Below are 22,835 nucleotides of genomic sequence, written 5' to 3' on the forward strand. Positions count from 1 at the left end.
GGACCGTGGCATGAGACTCCAAGACCATCATGGCACACCTCATGGTGCAAGGGGTTGCAATGAGGAATGGGAATGGGTAATGAAAATTTCACTTTGATGGATCAAACGCTTACCCGAAAAAGACATTCTTGTAGGAGGGCGAGAGGGAGCCTTGAAGAATGCAAAGGGAGCAGCTCTCCAGATGAAAGGGCTGTGGCTGGCCCACCGGCCACTACCGGACAGGCCAGACAGGAACAACGGTCGTTGTGTGGGCCTTAGTGTGGAGCTGGCTTTGCATGCCGGATCACCCTGATTGGCCATTAAGATAGAATATCCAGCCAATCCGCCTCTAGCAGCTGGGGGAGGGCTGAAGCAGCAAAGCAAGCTGCAAGTGTAAGGACATGGTGGCCGCCATGTTGGGATGGCCTGGGGCCAAGGTATTGTCGTGCTGCAACCTGGCAACCTGGCAGGGCCAGCATCAGATCCACCTGTGCGATGAGGATGATGAGGGGGTCATGCAGGCAACGGGCATGGAGATGGTGGTGGAGAGCCCACAGAGCCCACAGCGTGTGAGCAGCTCCAACTCCACTAGCCAATTGATGCAAATTGGGTTATCCCAATTTGTATCAATTGGTTCCGATCCCACCCTTGACACCATATGTGAGGGGTCAGAAGTGTGAGGTGGAGACCTTTTAGGTGATTTATCAACCAATACCATATTGTTAAATTAAGATTGTCAACCAAACGCCTCTAACGATTTAACATTTTGGTTCATATGCAAAGAAATGTACATGTGTTTGTGCAAAACTTTAAAGAGATGCTGTATGAATGAAATAAGCTTGCAAAACCAAATGCAAAATAAATAACTTGCAATGTGCAAGGCGAAAAATAAAACAAATGCACAAATTCCCGTCTAAAGAATGTATCATCCAGGGCTTTGATTTAAACTGCCTGGGATTGCTGCAACTTTTTGAGCACTCTAAAATCACCCACACCAGTGAACCATTAGGATCGTATCTCCTTTTAGAAACTATTTTCTGATAAGACACTCTTTTGGTTTGTAACATTAGCCATGCATCACACTTAGATAGATTGCGAAATTAACCATGCCCACCACTAGATAGAATTGTGAAGATTAGTCTTGTTTCACTTTAGATAGAATTGTGTTGACTAGCCACATAGAAGAAACAAGAGAGTAGCCAATGTACAAACACCCCAGTGCACAACACCTTAAGTACCAGCCAATCTACACATAAACCCCCCTCCCCCCGCCAACATAAGAACCATTCACATAGAAAAACAACCCAGGCATTAGAGCTTACCCATACAGATACAAGCCAGTGCACACAATCAACCATCTTCAAGCCAACACACATAGATGCCAGTTTCTTCTGGTTCTGGACCTATCCTAAAACTCTACCCTCACTAACCAACCCGATCTTTCTTGCAGAGCCACATGAGTGCCTAGAGACTGCCCATGGGTGGTAGCGGTGCACGGTATAAATCAACATAACATAACATAGAGCTCGCTTTTTTTCCCATTTAGTCAATTGCATTTAATTGTTTTCTCATTTTAAGTATCACATTCCCCTCTTTGCAGCACTGAAGCTGCTTTGGGTTGTATTCTGTGTTGTAAATTAGGTGGAAACATCATTTATTGTTAATGCATTAAAATGCATATTTAATATTTAATTTGAAAACAGCATCCTGAATTGTTGAACTGAGTACAGGTTGCTGTTTAGAAAAAAAGTTGTACAGAAGATATTTTGCCCCATAAAGGTTAGTGCCACGTTGTGGGTAGTCAAGCTTATGCTGATGAGAGCATGGAGGTGCAGAAACCTTCTTGCACATCTGGCGGAACTGCCCAAAATCACACATTCTGGGAGGGCAGAAACCTTCTTGCACATCTGGCGGAACTGCCCAAAATCATACATTCTGGGAGGGCGTGTTCAGGGACATTAGTTACATAATGGGTAAGCAGGTGGTGGCAAAGACATACCTCATAGGAGCTTTACATGGGACTGGCCTCAGGTAAAACGTACTCCCCCCCCCCCCAGCTGCGATTAGAAGTAAGACTGGCTATTGTCAGGAGTTGGAAAGACTTACCAATGCTGACAGCACATTGTGGATGCTAAATATATAATAAATCCAAGCTCATGGAATACTATGATATGCTTTCAGTGAAAGGAGCAGGAATTTAGAGGTGGGCCAACATTTCTGTAGTTTGAAAGGGATGAAAATAAGGGCTGTAACCTCAGTTATGTCGAAGGCTCATGTTCAGTTGAAAGACTGCCCCAGGTTGTGCCCAGGTGCTACTGTAATGATTTGCATTTTGTATTTTTTCATCTTGTTGAAGGAAGGGGAGTGCTGGTAACCGAAACACTGTACGTAGTAATATACCCGTATTTTGTGGAGTAGAGGCACAATCCCTTGCACAGTGCTTTACAAAAGGATTGATCGAAATTTGAACAGGTTCAAATAATGTTAATGAAAGGAGATCAAACTGGGATGTGGATTTTGGAAAACATGTAGATGTTATATACGTATGTTACATTGTATAGATATATTTACAGTTGACTCCAGTAGGAGAGAAGAAGAGTTCATGGAGGAAGGATAATCAGGATGGTGCGCCACTGTTCCGTCGAGGGAGAGAAGGTGGATTTTAAGGGCACATTCGAAGGCCGCAGTAACAGTGGTGTGCTTTACATATGGGGTGAGGAAGACTGGAAGGGTGGTGCAGTCCATAGTGACTGAGGCACAGAGAAATTGAGAAGAGCACTTTATAAGAGGGTGTAAGTAGGAGAGAGTAGGAGAGGAGAAATGTCTCCTCTTGGTTTAAAGACCAAGAGGAGACATTTAAAAATTGATTAGTGCTGCATGGAGAGCCAGCCATCATCAGTCTGTGAAAAGAGGTAGGAGAGGAACAGGGAGGAAACATGAGGTATGAGTAGCAAAGGTTGGAACGTTGTTGAGGAGGGAAAGGAGTAGAGTGGGAGTCCAATGAGTATGCTTGAGCAATAGTCGAGGTAGGGTGTTTACATGACAGTTTTCGTGGAATAGGAGGTTAGAAGGTGTCATAGTTCCCTAATGTTAAGGGGTTTAGTCTTGGGTCGAGGAATTAAATAGGTGGGAGTTTTAATCACTGTCAAATAGCACCCATGGGGAATGACGATAGGAGGAAAGTGGGAAAAGGAGGGGTAAAGCAAAGGAGCACAGAAGTAGATTACCTCAGTCTTATGAATAGATAGCATCAGAAAGGGAAGAGCCGTCCAGTGATGGGTGGGTGGATGGATGGGAGATAGAGATGGAAGAGGCGAGGTTCGGGGTGAAAGTAGTAAGGGAGACACATTCTGAATGTCATCAGAAACCCTGGAAGTTGACAAACTGAAGAAAGAGATAGGTATTTCAAGAGAGGTTGTATAGATGGTGAAGAGCCGTGTACCCAGGATGGAGCACTGAGAGACTCCTACAGGGAGGCAGGTCGAGCCAGAAGAGTAGGAGTTCTAGGAAATTGAGAATGAGTGCTTAGCGAGAGACAAGGTAATCAAAATAAGCAGAGTGTCCTGGAAGTAGAGGAGAAAGGGGTATTGGAGGAAGTGTTGGTTGATCATGTAGAAGGCTGTCGACAGGTCAAGAATAATGAAGATAGAAGAGATTTTGCAGTGGGGAGCAGTGGTTAGAAAGTTAAAGATGTGGGTCAATGATGTTTATAACACACACAATTCTAAGTAAATGCATGAGTTAGTGTATTCTTGCTATCTAATCCTTACCAAAGGTTACTTAGGGTTTATTTGCAGCAGTTCTGCTTAATCAATGTTTTATGAGCAAAACCTGGCAATATGTAAATTCAATACATTTTTTTATCTAAGTAAAATTAATCTGTGACAAAAACACACATGTGTCTTACAAAAAGATAATTAATAATATAGTCATTAGGCAAACTTGATTAGCTCTGAGTTCAACCTCACGTGATCAGTACTAACAGTCTGAAGTTTACGTTTAACTATTGCATTCTTGTATATGAGTGTATGGCTGCCTCTGGTAAGGTACCTTTTGCTTCTCCTTTTCCCCTGCTGACTTCCTGCTGTTATTTACGGTGTGGAAGCATGCTTCATGCTGCCGGGTGTGATCCATTAGTTTTTTCTTAATCTGCATCCAAACACAACAAGAATTATTAACTGGACCAATAACCAGAGATAACTTGTAAAATGTACACAATTATTTTTGGACATGTCATTTATCGTTGCCGATCCACTTGCTTGCTTAAAACATACTTCGCTAATTGGAGATTGTTTCAAAACTATTTGCAAAACATGTTTATAAGCTTCTTTAAACCACAGGTTGCATTTCCAGAAGATCACCGACCCATGGGGGAGAAAGAATAACTTACTATGATGAACTAAAAGTAATCTGCGGCCTCTTTCTTAGTTAAACATTTGTTCTGCATTTCAAAGAAAATAAATATGCAGGACAAAAAGAAAAAAAAAGAAATGAAAGTATTAGTATCAAACATAAAAGGTAAAACACAGAAAACAGCGGGAATCTGATGTCTCTTTTTCTTCGCAAACGTTAGCTTATGGTGTCACGAAACCCCTAGAGAGTACTACCACAGACACATATATTGTTCAAAGACCTTGATTTCATTATGCGCGTACAAGCGCACAAGATGGGGAATTAATTAAAGGAATCTCGTCTGAGGGTAGAATCTTAAATACACACAGAAGTTCGGGTAAGGTCTTTCCATTATCCCCAATCATTAAAGTCCTATGTAATGGCCCACTTTATATACCCGTGAAGATCTAGATAATCTTTTAGTCAGGATGTTGATAAATTCTTGTTTGGCTTTAGTTATTGGGCCTGCACAGGATTCCTATCAGGCTTTCCCAGGGCCTTAAGACCCCTCCTGATAGTCAGGCCGCCTATTGAGATCTGTCCCTCTCCTACTCTTGGTTTGAACCGCCAGCGAGTGTGACGAATCAACCTCCAGGGCACCAGTGGTCCATGGATGAATATCGTTTTCTAAACTACCAATGAACCCCACACATCTAGTACATCAGAAGAGATCTGAACAGACTGGAACACATGTCAATTATAAACCTCCTTGTCCAATTTTTGGTAATGTGGACGGAAAGGCAGGCTTATCTCCGCAAGGTCGTGGATCGTCAGTTAGTTGCAACACAGCAAAAATACAATTATTATCCAGTGATAAAAGGGACTGTCCTTCAAGGTTGTAAACAAATATCTACTTCATTATTATTACAACAGACAGTTCTAGCGCACTACAATATACAACCCACCCTGTAAAGGAACAAAGAGGACAGACAGTTTCACGAAGAATGGGATTCACTATGGCTACTGACAGGAGGGTGGTTGGTAAAGTAATCAGTTTTACTGTTCAAGGTTTGTTTGGTTTCAGCACCAAGAAGCAAAGGTCTGTAGGGGCCTTCGGAGAAGGTCCGGGGGGCAGAACCACAATGTACCTGTTGCTTAAGAAGTTCTTGATGCTCGACAGCGTCAAGGTGGTTCCAGGGGGCTCAGCAGCTCCTAAAACAGAGTTTGTGATGTGAGACTGCTCCGGCTATCATGAGGCAGGCATTTTTTCGAAAAGCGAGGCTGGACGGACAGCTGCAGGCTGGCCTACACGGCAGCTCGGGGTCAAGAATTGTTGTCTATGTGCTGGTTGGCGGATCTGGAATGCTGGTCGAGGCATCTCTGATGGCTTGAGTGACTGCAGCGTGATAACAGTCAGCGGTGCAGCCGATTGCGTTTCAAGGACTCCACTGTCTCAAAAAATGTCCTTAAAAGATGGACACTGGTTGATGCTTGTGTTATCGGAGCAGCCAAATGCCTCTGCAGGAAGTCCCAACCCCCTGTTGTGTTGTGCTAGGCAGAATCATATGCAGTACACTTTAGGAACACCACACAATTAAGACTACAACTGCAAGTACAAATTCACCTTTGGTACAAGCCTGTACTACACAGTAAAGTGGTAGCGATGGCTGAGCAGCCAGACTTATCGCAAGAGTAAAGTCAGCAGTATCAACAGTTACACAAAGGACAGCAATTACTATGGTTCAAACAAACACTGACTCAAGGTTTCTGAGTAAAAGAATATACATTTATTTACACATTCATTTGTAAAACAGTTCACTTAATAAAGCAGCAGAAAAATCACGATCTTAATATACTACACAACACCCAATCAATTCTGGTAAAGTTAGGCTCAAAATGAAGTGTGAGCAAAATGGCACTCCAGCAATTAAAAAGGGAAGGAAAGACAAGGTAATTCACAATTGAGCAGCACCAACAAGTAAGTAGGCAGGGCAACCTAGAAAAGGCTTGCTACAATGAGGATTCAAATCAGTAGGCCTGGGCCAATGTTAATGGTTCAGAGTCTTTGCAGAAGATCACACAGTTCAGAGTAGTTTGCAGTTAAGTCTTTGCCAAGAGTTTGAAACGAAGTTGGTTGAATGAAAAGTTATTTAAAAGAGTAGAGAAGGACAAGCTCTCGGGTTGGCGAAAGATTTCAAACACTTTCTCCGCGGTCGGACGGAACGAACAACCGGGTTAGAACAGTACCTTAAATGAAGAAGAAGGCTGTAGCTGAGGCAGAAGTTCCTGGCAGATCCTGCAGGCACACGGTTCCTGAAGCAACTGTCGGACTGACACGAAGATGAAAAACTGGAGGGTCCTGCATTGCCCAGGGAAGAAACCAGCAGCAGAGCAAACAAAAAATAAAATGTGCGCTCCTTAAAAACCCAAACAGGGTCCGGTCCTCCTGCCTATCTGGTTCACTGTAGCTGTGTACAGCAAATTCGACCAGAGGAGGGAGGCCTTGCTTGGTGTTTGGTGAACTGGTTGGTCCCGCCAGCTCACGGGAAGAAAATTCCTTGCAGATCTTCTCTGTCGTCGAAGTTTGGAGATTCGGACCCACAGCAGGGCTTCACCGGGAGGTTCAGTCGTGGTCCTCTTCTTTAAGCTTCTCTTCGGTTCTCTCGATCCAGTGGCGACTCTGCGTTCCAAGTCCCAGAGACCTGCTTTGTATGCAGTTTTCCCCCATTCACACAGCCTGGCTGTCAATCACACAGCAGGGTGGCTGTCCTGAAAGGACAGTCACCTAGCCAATCAAGCCAGAGTGTGACTTGTGTTTCCAAGGAAACCCTGTGCAGGGGGCCTAAACCCCCTCCCTCACATCCTGTCCACCCAGACTCCCAGGCGCCTAAGGAGGGCTTCTGTGTAGAAGCCCGCCAAAGGATGGCGAACAAAGGAACCAAACCTGGTTTGGCGCACAGAGTAAAACACGAGAAAGACCTTTACAAAAAGAAATGGTGAATAAACCCAGCCGGAACCAAATAAAATTAAATGGGGTCCAGCGGATTAAAGTTCGAGGCTACTAACTTAGCCTTAAACAGTACCAAGGCTATTTTCATAGACCACTGTAGGAAAAATATGATAGATACCGCTGCCACCAGCCAAATCTTATAGAAAGGGGAACGAAATAATGTTACATGAGAAACAGACAAAAAGGGATAACTATTAACCCTTTCCAGTACAATATGTAAGATTGTTTGTACTGGGTCTGTGAATTTAAAAAGACTAATAAAGTCAATGGCAACTTTACATGTTCTGGGAGACAGTAGGCAGTCCCAGAAAATTGAGTTTAAAATGGGAAGTCTGAAAAAGGCAACCCCGTGTCACTGTACTGAAGGTGCAGTGTGATGCACAGTAAAAAGATGATGCCTATGGAGTAGGTGAAGCTCCACAGTCTATGAGCACAAACATTTAAAACACACAGCAAAACACATGTAAGAGTGGGAAAAAGTCTCACACTCTTACCAGGTGACAAAAATAAATCCTAGAAATCCAGCAAAGCTGCTAAGGGACTCAGTAGGTAAGGGAAATTAGCCATTCTGGAGAATTATCTCTAACACTCGCCCCCCAGGCCAAGGGACAGGAGAATTTAATCCACTCCTGGATGAATCTCTTCACTCTAGTCGGTTATAAACAACCTGAGATACCATCAGCATTTTGGTGGTGACATCCTGACCTGTGCTCAATGGTGAAATCAAACCCTTGCAGGCAGATTGACCATTTTAGAAGTTTTGGGTTCTCCTCTTTCATTTGCATTAACCATCTCAAGGGTTGGTGGTCTGTCTGAATCACAAAAGTAGATCCATACAAGAATGGTCTAAATTTCTTCAGAGACCACAAAATGGCAAAACACTCATGCTCTATGGTTGACCACCTTGTTTCTGGTTCCATCAGTTTCCCACTGATGAAGCAAATGGGGTGCTCCCTACCTTTCTCATCCAGTTGACTAAGGACTGCACCTATACCTGTATTGGATACATCTGTCTGCACAATGAAGGGTTGGTGGTAATCAGGAGCTCTTAGGACTGGAGCTTGACAAAGGGCTTTCTTCAGGTTTTCAAAGGCTTGAGTGCACTCCTCATTCCATCTAACCTTTTTAGGGAATTTTGGAGAGGAGACTACATTCAAAGGAGAAGCTATGGACCCATAGTTCTCAATGAAATTCCTGTAGTACCCAGTGAGACCTGGGTAGGCTCTCACTTGGGTTTGAGTATTTGGTGTGGCCCAGTTTGGTACAGCTTGTACTTTGATAGGCAATGGCCTTATTTCACCTCCACCTACCTCATGATCAAGGTAGACCACTTTGCTCTGACCAATTTGACGTTTGATTGCCTTTATGGTCAGATGGGCCTGTTCAAGAGCCTTCAAAACATATCCTAAGTGATCAACATGTTCTTTCTAAGTAGGGCTGAACACTGCAATGTCATCCAAGTATGCCATGCAGAAGTCCTCCATCCCATTCCGAACTTGATTGTCCATCCTTTGGAACGTAGCAAGTGCATTCTTTAATCCAAAATGCATAAACTTAAACTGGTAGAGGCCTGCTGGGGTTGAAAATGCAGTTTTCTCCTTGGCATGATCTGTCAGGGCTATTTGCCAATAGCCTGACGTCAGATCAAATGTACTGAGGTACTTGGCTGCACCAAGTGTATCCACCAGTTCATCTGTCCTTGGTAAAGGATGGGCATCAGCCTTAGTGACTGCATTTAGAGCTCTATAGTCCAGACAGAATCTCAACTCCTTGGATCCTGCCTTTGGTACTAGAACAACTGGACTAGACCATGGACTTGTAGATGGCTCTATAACCCCGAGATCAAGCATCTTGTTGACCTCTTGCTTTATGTGGGATATTACATGTTCTGACAGTCTGTAACCTCTGCTTTTCACAGGTAAACAGTTACCAGTGAGAATTTCATGCTGGCCCCAAGAGGTCAAGCCTGGTGAAAGTGAAAACAGGGAGGCAAACTGATTTAACAGACCTTGCACTCCTCCTGTTGTTCAGATGTCAGAGTAGAAGAGAGATTGACCCCTTCTATGTTCTCATCCAAAGGTTGGCCTTTGAGTAGGTCAGGTAGAGGTTCACTCTCCTTCTCTTGAGCTGAAGCTAGAAGCAAAGCTCCTAATTCTGGTCTCGAGACATATGCATCAAAAAAAACTCTAGGGGCCTCCTTAGGTCTGCCTAAGTACACCAGATAGTTCACCTCTCCAAGTTTCCCCACAACCTTGAAGGGTCCTATCCATTTGTCCTGCTTGGCCCTCTGCCTTGGTGACACCATAACTAGTACAAGCTGGTCTTGAGTAAACTCAACCATGTTGGCCTTCTGGTCATGCCAATGTTTGACCAGAGCCTGACCTGCTTTCAAGTTATCACTTGCTTCTGCCATAATGTGTGACATTCTCCTCCGGAGACCTATCACATAGTCAGTCACTCTGACTGGCTTAGGGGAAGGAGCACTCTCCAACCCCTCCTTAAACAGGGCCAATGGACCTCTGACTGGATGACCATAGAGAAGTTTAAAGGGACTGTAACCAACCCCCTCCTGAGGGACTTCTCTATAAGCAAAGAGAAAGCATGGCAGTAGAAGGTCCCACTTTCTTTTAAGGGGTTCCTCTAACACACCTATTATGCTCTTCATAGTATGATTAAACCTCTCTACCAGTCCATTTGTTTGTGGATAATAGGTTGTAGAGAACTTGTAAATGACACCACAGTTTTTCCACATGGCTTGCATGTAGTGGGACATAAAATTGAATCCCCTGTTGGATATCACTTCCTTAGGAAACCCTACTCTGGCAAAAATACCAAGTAGAGCCTTAGCCACAGCCTGAGCCTTAACAGTCCTCATAGGTATTGCTTCAGGATACCTAGTAGCATGGTCTACTACAACCAGGATAAACCTGTTTCCTGAAGACGTGGGAGGGTCAAGGGGACCACCAATGTTGATGCCCACCCTCTGAAAAGGAACGCCCACCACTGGGAGAGGCACCAAGGGTGACACATTCTTGGCTCCACTCTTGCCAGAAGTTTGGCAAGTGTGACAGCTCCTACAGAATTTGGCACATTCTGAACCCATCTTAGGACAGTAGAAATATAAGGAGAGCCTTTGCTTGGTCTTTTTGAAACTCAAATGACCAGCCAAAGGTATCTCATGTCCCAACTGTAGGAACTGGAGTCTGTGTTCTAGGGGCACTACAAGTCTTTTGCAGTCCCCAGGGATAGACTCAGTCGGTTCACTGTAGAAGAGGCCATCTTCCCAGTGCAACCTATGCTTTCCAACTTCATGCCCATCAGGTTGAGAAGCTACCTGTTGTCAAAGACCTTCAAGAGTAGGGCACTCTCTTTGTAATCTTCTAAAGTCTGCCTGGTTGGGTCCTCCTACTACCAGTAAAGACTGCAGCTCAGGATGGTCAACAGGATCCAGATCTCCAACTAGAGTTATGTCTTCTTCCTGATCTGACTCTTCAGAAGCTGGCTCAACCACACAGGGTTATACCTCAAACTGAGCCTCAGCAGGTGGAGGAGTCACAGGTGTGACTTTGGACAATCTTGGGGATGTCTTTGTTGGTAGCACAGGGATGCTATCTGCTTTCTTCTTGGATGTCTTGGGTTTCCCCTTTGCCTCTTTCTTTCCTGAAATAGCAGTGACCAATTCCTGTGGACTGGGGTGATAGCTTTTTCTATCATTTCCCCTGGAGAGCCTCTGAAGGTCCTCTCCCTTGCAGGCCTAGTGAGCTCCTGTTTCCTTTTACTGGAAGGCCTGGGGGTACTAGACACAACTCCAAGAGCTTTCGGGTCATTACCCAACAGGACTCTCCCAGGCACTTCACTCTGCACACTAACAGGTATCTTGACAGTCATGTCATTGCACGGGATGAGAGCTGGTAACTGTGGAAGCATTTGCACAGGGCCCCCAGCTAACTTGGTTAGGTGTTTGGGTGCCTTAGCAACATCGTCCACCTTGAAAAATGATTCATCAACCACAGTTATGCTGGCTCCAGTGTCTCTGATGGAAGGAGTCTCCTGGCCATTCACAAGAACACTATATTTATAATACTCTTTAGTATAATCTGGGATGGAATTATAGACATCTAAATTCTGTTGTTCCCACAAACCCAGGGACACTAAAGAAACACTAGCTGAGACTCTCATGGGTTCATTAGCCAGTAGGTGAAAGTTTTCACTTGACAAAGGTACTTCTTCCTCTGGCGAGAAGGCTAAGGAGACAGTGTGGACCCCTGAAGGTTTACCCTTCCATCTGGGATCCCCTTTCACATGGTCAGTTGATCCACAAAGATAACATTTCCCAAATGTTTTGATGAATTGGGACTTGTTCTGACCTCCATCTGGTTTGGGTCCAGAGGGTACACTCGCCTGATTCGGTTTCCCTTGTGGTTTACCCTTATTCTGCTGTCTGGTGCCACTTTTGGATTGGAGGTATTAGAATTCTCCTTGTTATCTTTATTTGGCTGCTTTCCCCCATCATTCTTCTGAGTTGCCCCAGAATCCTTGTGAGTAGCCCTGTTGGCAACCCACAAGTCAGCAGCCTTAGCTAACTTCTTTGAATCTATTTCCATTAGAATCTGAGCTCAGGTGAGCAGGCATCATAAATTGATTCCAACCTAACAATATTTCTCATACCTTCATAAGTTTTTACTCTGTAACCCTTAACCCAACCATCTACGTTTTTCAAACATTCACATACCCAGGTAGCCCAAGGGGTACCATCATGCTTTTTGAGGGTCCTAAACCTCTTAAGGTGCTGGGAAGGGGTCTTCCTAAATATAGCAATTGAAGCTTGCTTCACACACTCATAATCCATCCTATCCACTTCCGCCAACACCATCACAACATCAGATGCAAAAGTGGGTAGCCTAGAGAAGAGCCAAGGAAGCAACTGATTCCCTGTAATGTCTTGAATCCCATGATTATACTCAAACATTGCCAACCAATCCAAAATATCAAGCTTAGCCTCATAGATGCCAGCAATTTTGTTTGGCATACAGGGTCTCTTAGGACTGGAATACCTAGAAGACTCTGGGAGAGAAACATTTTCAATGGACAACATTTCCATTTCTAAGGCATGATTGAACACCATTTTCTGAGCTTAAGTTCATGATGCTTGTGCTCAGTTTCAGCATTAATACGTTTGAATTCCAATTCAAGCCTCATCTTTTCTAGAGCAATGAATTCAGGACTGAGTGTAGGACATGATGGGGTCCCAGTGGACAAAGGTTGAGGTTGCTGAGCAGGTAGAGGAGCAGTAAGGCCTACATTGTGAGACACATCTGCCTCATCTAACTCATCCATAATAACTGACACATTCTCATCTTCATCATTTTCCACATTTGCTGGAGGGTCAGGTATTTCAGACCCACTCTCCAGCCTATCAATTAGTTCTGACTTTTTGCCTTTAACAGAGAGATTCCTTTCTCAACCAGATTTTTCAGATAATCCACAGTGTAACTAAGGAGGGACTCCTGGCTGTAGCTTTCCATATCAGACATGATTAAAATAAGATGTGTAGCCTTGTGGTTAGTTGATCTAAGGTAATAGCAGAACTCTAACTTTATCCTCACCACTGTACACCAGTGTTAGGCAGAATCATATGCAGTACCCTTTGGGAACACCACACACAATTAAGACTACAAGTGCAAGTACAAATTCACCTTTGGTACAAGTCTGTACTACACAGTAAAGTGTACTACACAGTAAAGTGGTAGCGATGGCTGAGCGGCCAGACTTATCTCGAGAGTAAAGTGAGCAGTATCAACAGTTACACAAAGGACAGCAATTACCATGGTCCAAACAAACACTGACTCAAAGTTTCTGAGTAAAAGAATATATATTTATTTACACATTCATTTGTAAAACAGTTCACTTAATAAAGCAGCAGAAAAATCACAATCTTAATATACTGCACAACACCCAATCAATTCTGGACAAGTTAGGCTCAAAATGAAGTGTGAGCAAAATGGCACTCCAGCAATTAAAAAGGGAGGGAAAGACAAGGTTATTCACAATCAAGCAGAACCAACATGTAAGTAGGCAGGGCAATCTAGAAAAGACTTGCTACAATGAGGATTCAAATCAAAAGGCCTGGGCCAATGTTAATGGTTCAGAGTTCGAAACGAAGTTGGTCGAAGGAAAAGTTATTTTATAGAGTAGAGAAGGACAAGCCCTCGGGTTGGCAAAAGATTTCAAACACTTTCACTGCGGTCGGACGGAGCGAACAACCGGGTTAGAACAGTACCTTAAATGAAGAAGAAGGCTGTAGCTGAGGCAGAAGTTCCTGGCAGATCATGCAGGCACACGGTTCCTGAAGCAACTGTCAGACTGACACAAAGAAGGAAGACTGGAGAGTTCTGCACTGCCTAGGGAAGAAACCAGCAGCAGAGCAAAGCAACAAATAAAAGTTACGCTCTTTAAAACCCAAACAGGGTCCGGTCCTCCTGGCTATCCGGTTCACTGTAGCTGTGTACAGCAAATTCGACCAGGGGAGGGAGGCCTTACTTGGTGTTTGATGAACTGGTCGGCCCCACCAGCTCAAAGGAAGAAGATTCCTTGCAGATCTTCTCTGTTGTCGACATTTGGAGATTCAGACCCGCAGCATGGCTTCACCGGGAGGTTCAGTTGTGGTAGTAGTCCTCTTCTTTCAGCTTCTCTTCGGTTCTCTCGATCCAGTGGCGACTCTGCCTTCCAAGTACCAGAGACCTGCTTTTTATGCAGTTTTCCCCTATTCACACAGCCTGGCTGTCAATCACAAAGCAGGGTGGCTGCCCTGGCAGGACAGTTACCTAGCCAATCAAACCAAAGTGTGACTTGGGTTTCCAAGGGAACCCTGTGCAGGGGGCCTAAAACCCCTCCCTCACATCCTGTCCAAACAGACTCTAAGGTACCTAAGCATGGCTTCTGTGCAGAAGCCCGCCAAAGGACGGCGAACAAAGGAACCAAACCTGGCTTGGCACGCAGAGTAAAACACAAGAAAGACCTTTACAAAAAGAAATGGCGAATAAACCCAGCTGGAACCAAATAAAAGTAAATGGGGTCCAGCGGATTAAAGTTCGATGCTACTAACTAAGCCTAAAACAGTACCATGGCTATTTTCATAGACCACGGTAGGAAAAATATGGTAGATACCACTGCCACCAGCCAAATCTTAAAGAAAGGGGAACGAAATAATGTTGCATGAGAAACAGACAAAAAGGGATAACTATTAACCCTTTCCAGTACTCTATGTAAGATAGTTTGTACTGGGTCTGTGGATTTAAAAAGACTAATAAAGTCAATGGCAACTTTACATGTTCTTGGAGACAGTAGTCAGTCCCAGAAAATGGAGTTTAAAGTGGGAAGTCTGAAAAAGCCAAACCTGTGTCACAGTAAAAAAGATGATGCCTATGGAGTAGGTGAAGCTCCACAGTCTATGAAAACAAAAATGTTAAACACACAGCAAAACACATGTAAGAGTGGGAAAAAAAGCTCACACTTTTACCAGGTGACAAAATAAAACCTAGAAATCAAGGAAAGCTGCTGAGGGACTCAGTAGGTAAGGGAAATTAGCCATTCTGGAGAATTCTCCCTAACATGTTGGAAGCGTGAAACTACACCATGCTTGACACCAGTAGTTATGAACATTTCGTGACAAGTGTTCAAGAAAAGGTATCCATCAAGAAAGCCATACCAGATGTATGCCCCGAAGAGATGACAATCTCTTGGAACAGGTCTCCGAAGGTATATGAAAACAAGAGAAAGAGAAGCTGGTGATATCACAAGAAGTGAGAGAGACGCACTAAGGAGATAAGAAGAAGAAGATGTATGGACCTTATAGAAACTGATGAGGAAATAAGGAATCGAGTGAACATTCTTATGCAAGAAAGAAGATTGCAAGTGTGAAGAGCACTGCAGAAAATGCAAGCTGTTTAATAATTGTACAGATGCAGCAATGCAAGTAGATCAAGTAATCTTATAAGCTAACTATACGTAATGAATAGATTTTAGCAAAGCCACCATTGTATAGTGTCTGGACATCAGTGTCACACATTTTAGTAAGTTCAAACCCACAGAGACAGAAGGATCGAGAGCTGTGTGTCGCATCAAAGAATTAGCTGGAGATCGCGGACTTGAAAGGTGAAGCTGTTTGGCATGGTATCAAAGCTGATGCAGCCAAGAACTGGTTGCCTATCCTTGAAGAATAGAAACCATGAGACAATGAATCATTCTTGTTAGGGGCCAAGGAAAGAACACCATAAGTGCCAAGTTTATTAATTCAACATAAGTAATTGCTGAAAAATTGATGAATTGAGGTCTCCTGTCACATGTACTAAGGATGAAAATAGGAGTGGGGCATGCAAACCAGAACTGCGATAAGCATGTGCCCGTACTCCCTTATATGCCCAGAGATGAGAATACATTGCAAAGCCAAGTTCAAAGGCAAATCTTCATGGCAGAAGGCATGGACGATGAGAGATGTTGGGCTAATTGGGTGGGAAAGCAAAGTGAAGTCCACCTCCCAGCACCTGGGTCTGAGCTTATGTGCTGATAAGGAGCCGAATGTTCCAGACATGGCACGAGCGTAAGGGCCTTATAGTTTAAGAGCCAATAGTATTCTGTGTACTTAATATGTGTTGAGGATGACTTGCACTAGAGGTAGGCTTAAGTTGTCCACCTGACAGTAGATGTCTTATCACAACCTGACCCCATACACAAAGTATACTTATATATTCCCCTTGAGTCAACCACAATCCCTCATAGTTTTTGTTTATTTGCCACATAGTATGACATCACATGACACATTTTTTGTACATAAGTGTGTTTTTATGAAAAATGTGTTGAAAGATTGAGCTAACGTCTGTCGATGTCCGTTGTTACTCCCTGTTTTAGACAATTGATATTAAAACAGTCAAATGGGACTTTGCCAACTTCCTGAGTTAGTCTGATTATTTGGTGTAAGGGTTACTCTGCATTCCATCATATGCATGACATGCTACTGCTTAAGAACCATATGTTCACTTGTGTGGCACTCCTCCTAGCTTCTTCATAGGGCTTGTGTTGGCCTTTCAAGGCGGATGGCCCCAAGCTTAGGAGAGTGTTTGCAGGCAACAGCCTTGTCCTTAGTTGAGATACTCTCTGGCACTTCTCATCTAGGGAGCTTCCTGGCAGAACCTAGCAGGGCATGCTTTGTGCTGGCTGGGTACAGGTTCTGGAGCTGGTGGACGGGTCCTCTGACTCCAGTATCTCCCTCTGTTCCCTGGGAGATATTTAGGGGAGGGATCTTGCTTCCCTCTTGGAACTCCTGGCCTTCCTTTACTGGTGGAAGATGTTAGGTAGATTGTACCTTCAGCCCGGGGCCAAATGAATCCTTCTTACTCCTTTCAAAGTCGTCGGATGATCTTCCAAATGAGGGGGTTAGCCCTCTTGTAAAACCAAATGGCCCTAGCAATGGGTGCAGGCTAAGCCTACCTTAATGAACCAATCCTGGGTGCCCACCAACAATCTTCTGTTATGCATGAGGTCAGGACCAGAATGCTCTGCAACAGTAAAGGTAAGGGGTGAACACATATACCCAAGTCCCACCCATCTTCCTGTCTGTTGTAGATCAAAGTGTCTCTCTGGTTAACTGAGCCTCTGTGACTCTTGATTAATGTGCAGGTCCCCCTTGAAGTATGTGACAAGAACAGACTTCCTGTCTCCCTCAAATCATATACTTCTCTCCTCTGAAAGGGGTCCTTCTGCACGGGTACCTTTGGTAACTGATGGATCCAGACATGCCATTCACTGCTTTTCATACACAGGGGTGGAAAATAGCTTCAAGTGACACATTGCACACCAAAGGGGTGTTGGCCCTGCTTTCCTGATGTCTTGTTCGGCAATCAAGCCCCTTCAGGCTTGCCTCAATTATCTCTCATTAGTATGTACTTCCACCAGCCGACTAAACAATGGGAAAGTAGATCCATGGAGCCTTTGATATTTTAATTAGGCAGCCCATGGCTCGAGGAAGGTGTGTTTTCCCCCTTCTTGAGACGATTTGCTGTACCTGTGGCTGTCACATTCCATCTGAACATGACAGGAGAAGAAAGTGCCTGTAGGCCATATTCTCCCGGAGTACACATGACTATGTGTTTCATGCGGTGAGCAGAGAAAATGAAATATGTGCGGAATGGCTTCACACATTTTCAGAGGTTGATCTCCCATTATTCATTTGCATTATACAAATGTTTTTAAAAGCCCAGGCGAGCACACACACCCTGTGCGGATGGTTGAATTCCTCACAGCGAGTGCATCCACATTAAAAAAAAGTCAAACAATCTGCTTGTATCTTTTTCACAGATTCAAAGTTAGTGTCTGTCTGGGTCCTCCTTGGTATTACTGACAGAGAATTCTTTCAAGACAACGCCTCTTGCACAAACTGTCTCTGTTTGGGTCTTTCCTTGACTCACTCAGAATCTCTTACGCAGATGCTCTGCATAATACTCTCTTAGTGGTTTACATAGCAGAAGTCTGGCCCCAAAAGGACATGAACACCTAGCGAGTCTTTCCAAACCATTATGTAAACCTGCGTGCAAGTGTGGGCAACTTAAATATAAAACCTTTCCACAGAAAACAATAAACTGGAAAGTCTTCACCCAAATAAAACAATAAACACAATGCTCTTTACTCCAAATATCTCTCACACTGAATGTGGGTAGCCAGGCCTCTAGGCCTCTGTAGCAATTCTCCCAATCAACAGAGTTTGAAGGAGTTTCCTTCACCTACACCTTGAGACTGTCTCGGTTTAAGGGATCCCAAAACCTCCTGTTGGTGGTAGCTAGCTGCAGGTTTCTGTGGAGGCCACATTCTAAATCTAAGAATAACATTATTCATCCAAGTGCTACAGCTCAACATATTTGGTGGCCATGACATCAAGAGAGTGAAAAGGAGATCTCTGGTATTCTGAAGGGGCGAGGGGGTTGGCTGGTTATCAGAAAGTGACCTTGTCCCTCTCTGCATTTGCTGTAACCTCCATTTTCAATGTTGTTCTTCCTCCTGCTGTCTGTGCTTGCATAAGGCCAGACTGTCCTAGTGCAACACTCCGATTTAGTCTGACCAAGCTTTGGTATTTCTCATTCTCTTCTTCACTCTTAGATATTATTCACTTTGCATGCAATTATTCCATACCACTCTCCTCTTCTGTTGTGATTGCTTCTGTGTCACTCCCTGGCCCTGAATTCCATAGCTCATTTTTGATCTAAGATTCTACTACAATCTACTGGCAATTCTTGACTTCAGATAAAACCCCCTTTTTTCCTATCAGCAACTCCTTCTGTGAACTCTTGCCTACTAATGTTGCCACCTCCTTTGCTGCCATAACACTTTCTTTCTCGCCTTCTGACATTACCAGCTACTTCCCTACCACCACCTCATTTTCTTCACTCTCCACTCCTAATGTCAATTCCCTGTCAGATTCTTAACTCTTAACACCTCCTCCTATTCAGTCTCCCTCTCAGCTGTTATCACCTACCCGTTCAGATTTTTACTTCTAGCCACCTTGCATGCAAAGTCTTGTACTCTGATGTTATCTCCTCCTACCTGTCACCTTTGTCTGTTCTAGTCACAATCTCCTCCAACACCTTTACTAACACCCTTCTTAAACACTTTCACCTCAGCTATTATCATCTCTGCAAAATCTGTCACTATCTCTACTTTCTCGTCTGATCTCATCACCTAATTTCTCTGGTCTCACCACCTCCTTAACTATCTTCTCCTTAACTGCTACCACGTCTACCACTCATGTTACTACCACCACTTTCTTCCCTTTAGGTCTCATTAACTCTTTCTCTTATGGTGATGTAAATTCATCCTCTCTCCTGCTCCCACCTTTTCATCTCTCTTCATCTTTTAAGCCAACTTTTTCTCAAGCACTAACCATTCTCTAGCCTTCTCTGTCCATCCAGGCTCTCTCCTTTCCAGCATGTTATAGCCTCCAGTTCCTCTGATGATAAGCATCCTTGCCTTGCAAACAACACTGCCAGACTGAATTGCCTGCCTTATTAAGTGCTCTTCCTACTCCCTCTGGTTGGAACCTCCACGGAGGGTCTGCACCTGAGAGTGAATAGTGGGTAAGGGTGGGAATTGGTTAGCTTTTTGTGTGTATGTGCATGAAGGTCTGTTTGGATGTAGGGGGTGAAAACAAACCTATACTTGACCTGCCCAGCAACTTCCCTCTGTTGGGCTGCGAGCTTCTGCTTTCCCAACATGAAAATTCAGCCTTAGAAATAGAATGAGTGAGCTTTTCTTTCTCTAGTGAATGATCTATTAGCTCACGAGAACTGTTACATTGTGTTCTCGGGAGAGGAACTTCCTGCTTAGAGGCAATGCTTCTGTTACTCTGTTTTTCTTCAATGCGACCCCACGTTGGAAATGAACCAACCTGGGGCTCAATGAATGCCCCTTTAAAGTTTTGAAATGACTTCTCTAATGCTCCATATGAGTTTTTCTCAATGTTACAACACCAACTACCAGTGTCTAGTTGAGGGAAATGTTCACCCTTAATTGGACACAAGACATGGAAAGGAGACAAAAAGAATGACATACATAAAATGGCTCTGCTATTGGTTGTTCAGCCAGAAGTAAAAGGATTGTATATATATATATATATATATGTTTAAATGTGTACAACAGGTATAGTTGGGGCATGGAGCGACGTATAGTGCAACGTCACCAAGTGAGAAGGTGTGAAGTTAGCACATTGTTTGGCCAGTAAAAGGACATTCAGTTTGGTACTGAATGCCTGTATCCACTGAGTTGATGTAATCTTGAGCATGCAAGCATTCCAGTGTTGAGGGACTGAAAGAGTAAATATGAAGAAGCCAGAGGCGGTGCGAGGGGCCAGAGGTTGTTGAGGTTAAAAGGTCAAAGAGAGCAAGCAGGAGAGTAAAAACAAATGATTTAGGAAGGAATTGCAGAGCTAGCCCATTGATGCATTTCAAGACATGGATCAGAAATTTGAAAAGATAACCAATCTGTATAGAGAGCCACCAACATGCCTTAGTCACTGAGGTGTGGCAAAGTTGGGGTGAGTGAAAGAGTAAAGAGGGTGATCCATAAGTAGGCTGGAGCAATAGTCATACTTATTGAGTGAGGTGTGGGCAGATCCTAATGTTAAAATGGTTAAACTGGTTCTATGTCATTTCATCGACAGACGCATTTTTCCGATGTTTTTTCAATTAATATTTTTTCATGAAAAACAAAACAAAATTGATTTATTTTTATTTTTGGGGGGTTCCTCCACAACCCCCAATCCTCTATTGTTTTTGAACTATTCCTGACACCACCCACCCCTTATATGCACTTTCCAAACTGCCCCCGATATATTTAGGTGATTTTTTCATTAAACTTTTTTGTTAAAAAAACATTGAAATAATGACTGTTGATGAAAGGACGGTGTACCTCTCAACATGGGTAAAGAGTTTGGTTTTATTGTTTTTAAATATTAAATTGTGTTTGCACTTTTTGAAAAAACTTTACACAATGTCAAATACAAATATATGGCTTTACATATTATTCTACCATTTAAAAGACCATTAAGGTATTACAGCAACATTCTCAAAAGATAATTTCATTCACCATCTATTCTAGTTCATCAACATATTAACAAAAGCATTCCGAATCATGTAGTTGCGAAAATGAATATCAGTTGTCTTCTGACATTCTATGCAACGCTTCTGAACTTGTCTTCCCTAAGTGCAGTAAGTTTATGACACATTTTATATATGTGTTTCAATGTTTCCAGTCATCCTTCCTGTTACACGTATAGCATATTCTAAGAAATGTATCTATCTTCAGCTGTGGTCGCAGTACCTCCAGTGTGTTCAACAAATTCAATTTGAATCTTAAAATGATCCGTCTAGCCTCCTTATCTGGAAACATACATAAATCGAGTTGAACATAGCGATATGAGAGCATATATCTGTAGTATTCCTTAGAGAGAGAGAGAGAGGTTAGCTATCTGTGTTGAGTTGTTATTCCAATCCCGTTTATGTGCTTTCTGTTTCATGTTGTTGCTTTGGATCATTAGTGGATCTTCACTAATCCAAACAAATTCAGTTTTGTATAGAATGATCAAACTTCTTTTTTAAAGTCATGCAATGGGTGATAGATATCTACACATGACACCTCTTTCAATAGCCTTGAAGTATCTGTAGAATTTTATAACATACTAAGGAAAAACGACCCCTGTTTCATTTCATTTCAGTAACTGCCAATTCACATCTAATTAAAGATGCATGGGTTCTTTTAGGAAGCCCCAGAATTAAATGCCAGTACTAACCCCCCAATTTGTTCAACCAACGTTCGAGATCCATTGTCAAAGAGTCCAAGCTATAGAAAACTATTAAAATATATTTTTGTTTAAACAAAATAAGTTCTGGTTTTACTGAAAAGTCACTGAATCTCTTATATATGGTATTCAAACAACATCTATTTTCTAACAGCTGCTTTTCAGTACTTTTGATATAGATTACTATTCACAAATATTTATATTTCATGGTACGTTCTATGTTCTATGATGTTTGGGCAACAATTCCATGTAAAACTTATTTTGGTTTTGCTGTTAAGGTTCTATGTTCATTTCTCGGCAGTAACTTTTTTCAATAGTTTTTTTGTCGATTTGTTTCTCGCTGGGAAGACCCATTGAAAAATATTTTTTTTTGGGGTTGTTCCTCCAACCCCTCCCCCTTCCACTATTAATGTAACTCTATTCCCCAAACCCTGACCCCTTATTCAGCCCCTGTTTTTGATTGTTTTTTTGAAGACAACAAATTAGGCAAAAAACCCATCAAAAAAATGACTGGCAACAAATGAACGTTGTACCGCTGTTACGATGTTCAATCACTTTTGTTTTAGCATAATTAATTTGTAGGTGATGATCAGTTGCAAAATTTAGTAAATCCTTTAATGAAGACTGTAAGCTTTCTTCAATGTGATCCAGTAGTAAAAGGTTGTCATACAATAGCCACAACACATGAATGATACCTAATTTAGGAGGAACAAAGTTATCCTTGGTTTGATCAAAATGAACATCCCCAAATACACTTTAAAGAGAAAAGGGCTCAGAAAGCCTCTGTGTTTTAAGCCCTGGCGAGTTTTAATTAATTTTATACAATTACCTCTAGAGTACCGTCTGAAGTTTAACTTTAGTGTTGTCATGTAGGCATATAACACATCTCAAACATCTTCGGGGTAATTCATAGATTTCAGCGCAGAGGCAGCGCACGCGAGCAGCGCAGAGAGGGATCGTGCACCAGCGTGCGCCAGCCGTGTGCGCTAAACAGCATTCTGGCGTACCGCGTATTCATGGAATTCCCAAGGCAAAAAGAGCCCTGGCGCAGAGAACATCCCGCAGCGCCAGTTACGCCCCCAAGAACGCCCCTCGCGCAAGGAAAAGCCATCAAAATCCCCAATCCATCGCAAAGGGCTGCGCTAACCCTGGACCAGCTAACAGGGCCGCTAC

At 43.2% G+C, this 22,835-nt stretch overlaps 1 protein-coding gene across 2 annotated transcripts in view; it reads right to left on the bottom strand.

Annotated features, from left to right (window-relative positions):
• The window catches only part of NOSTRIN (nitric oxide synthase trafficking), a 771,458-nt gene that overhangs the window by 421,454 nt on the left and 327,169 nt on the right, over positions 1-22,835 (bottom strand). For both annotated transcript variants that reach the window (XM_069616258.1, XM_069616257.1), the window contains exon 7: positions 4,030-4,128. In XM_069616258.1, coding sequence (XP_069472359.1) covers positions 4,030-4,128 — 99 coding nt within the window. The remainder of the gene's footprint in view (positions 1-4,029; positions 4,129-22,835) is intronic.

Source organism: Ambystoma mexicanum, chromosome 9, assembly GCF_040938575.1.
Source record: "Ambystoma mexicanum isolate Mex_15411 chromosome 9, UKY_AmexF1_1, whole genome shotgun sequence".
Lineage (NCBI taxonomy): Eukaryota > Metazoa > Chordata > Amphibia > Caudata > Ambystomatidae > Ambystoma > Ambystoma mexicanum.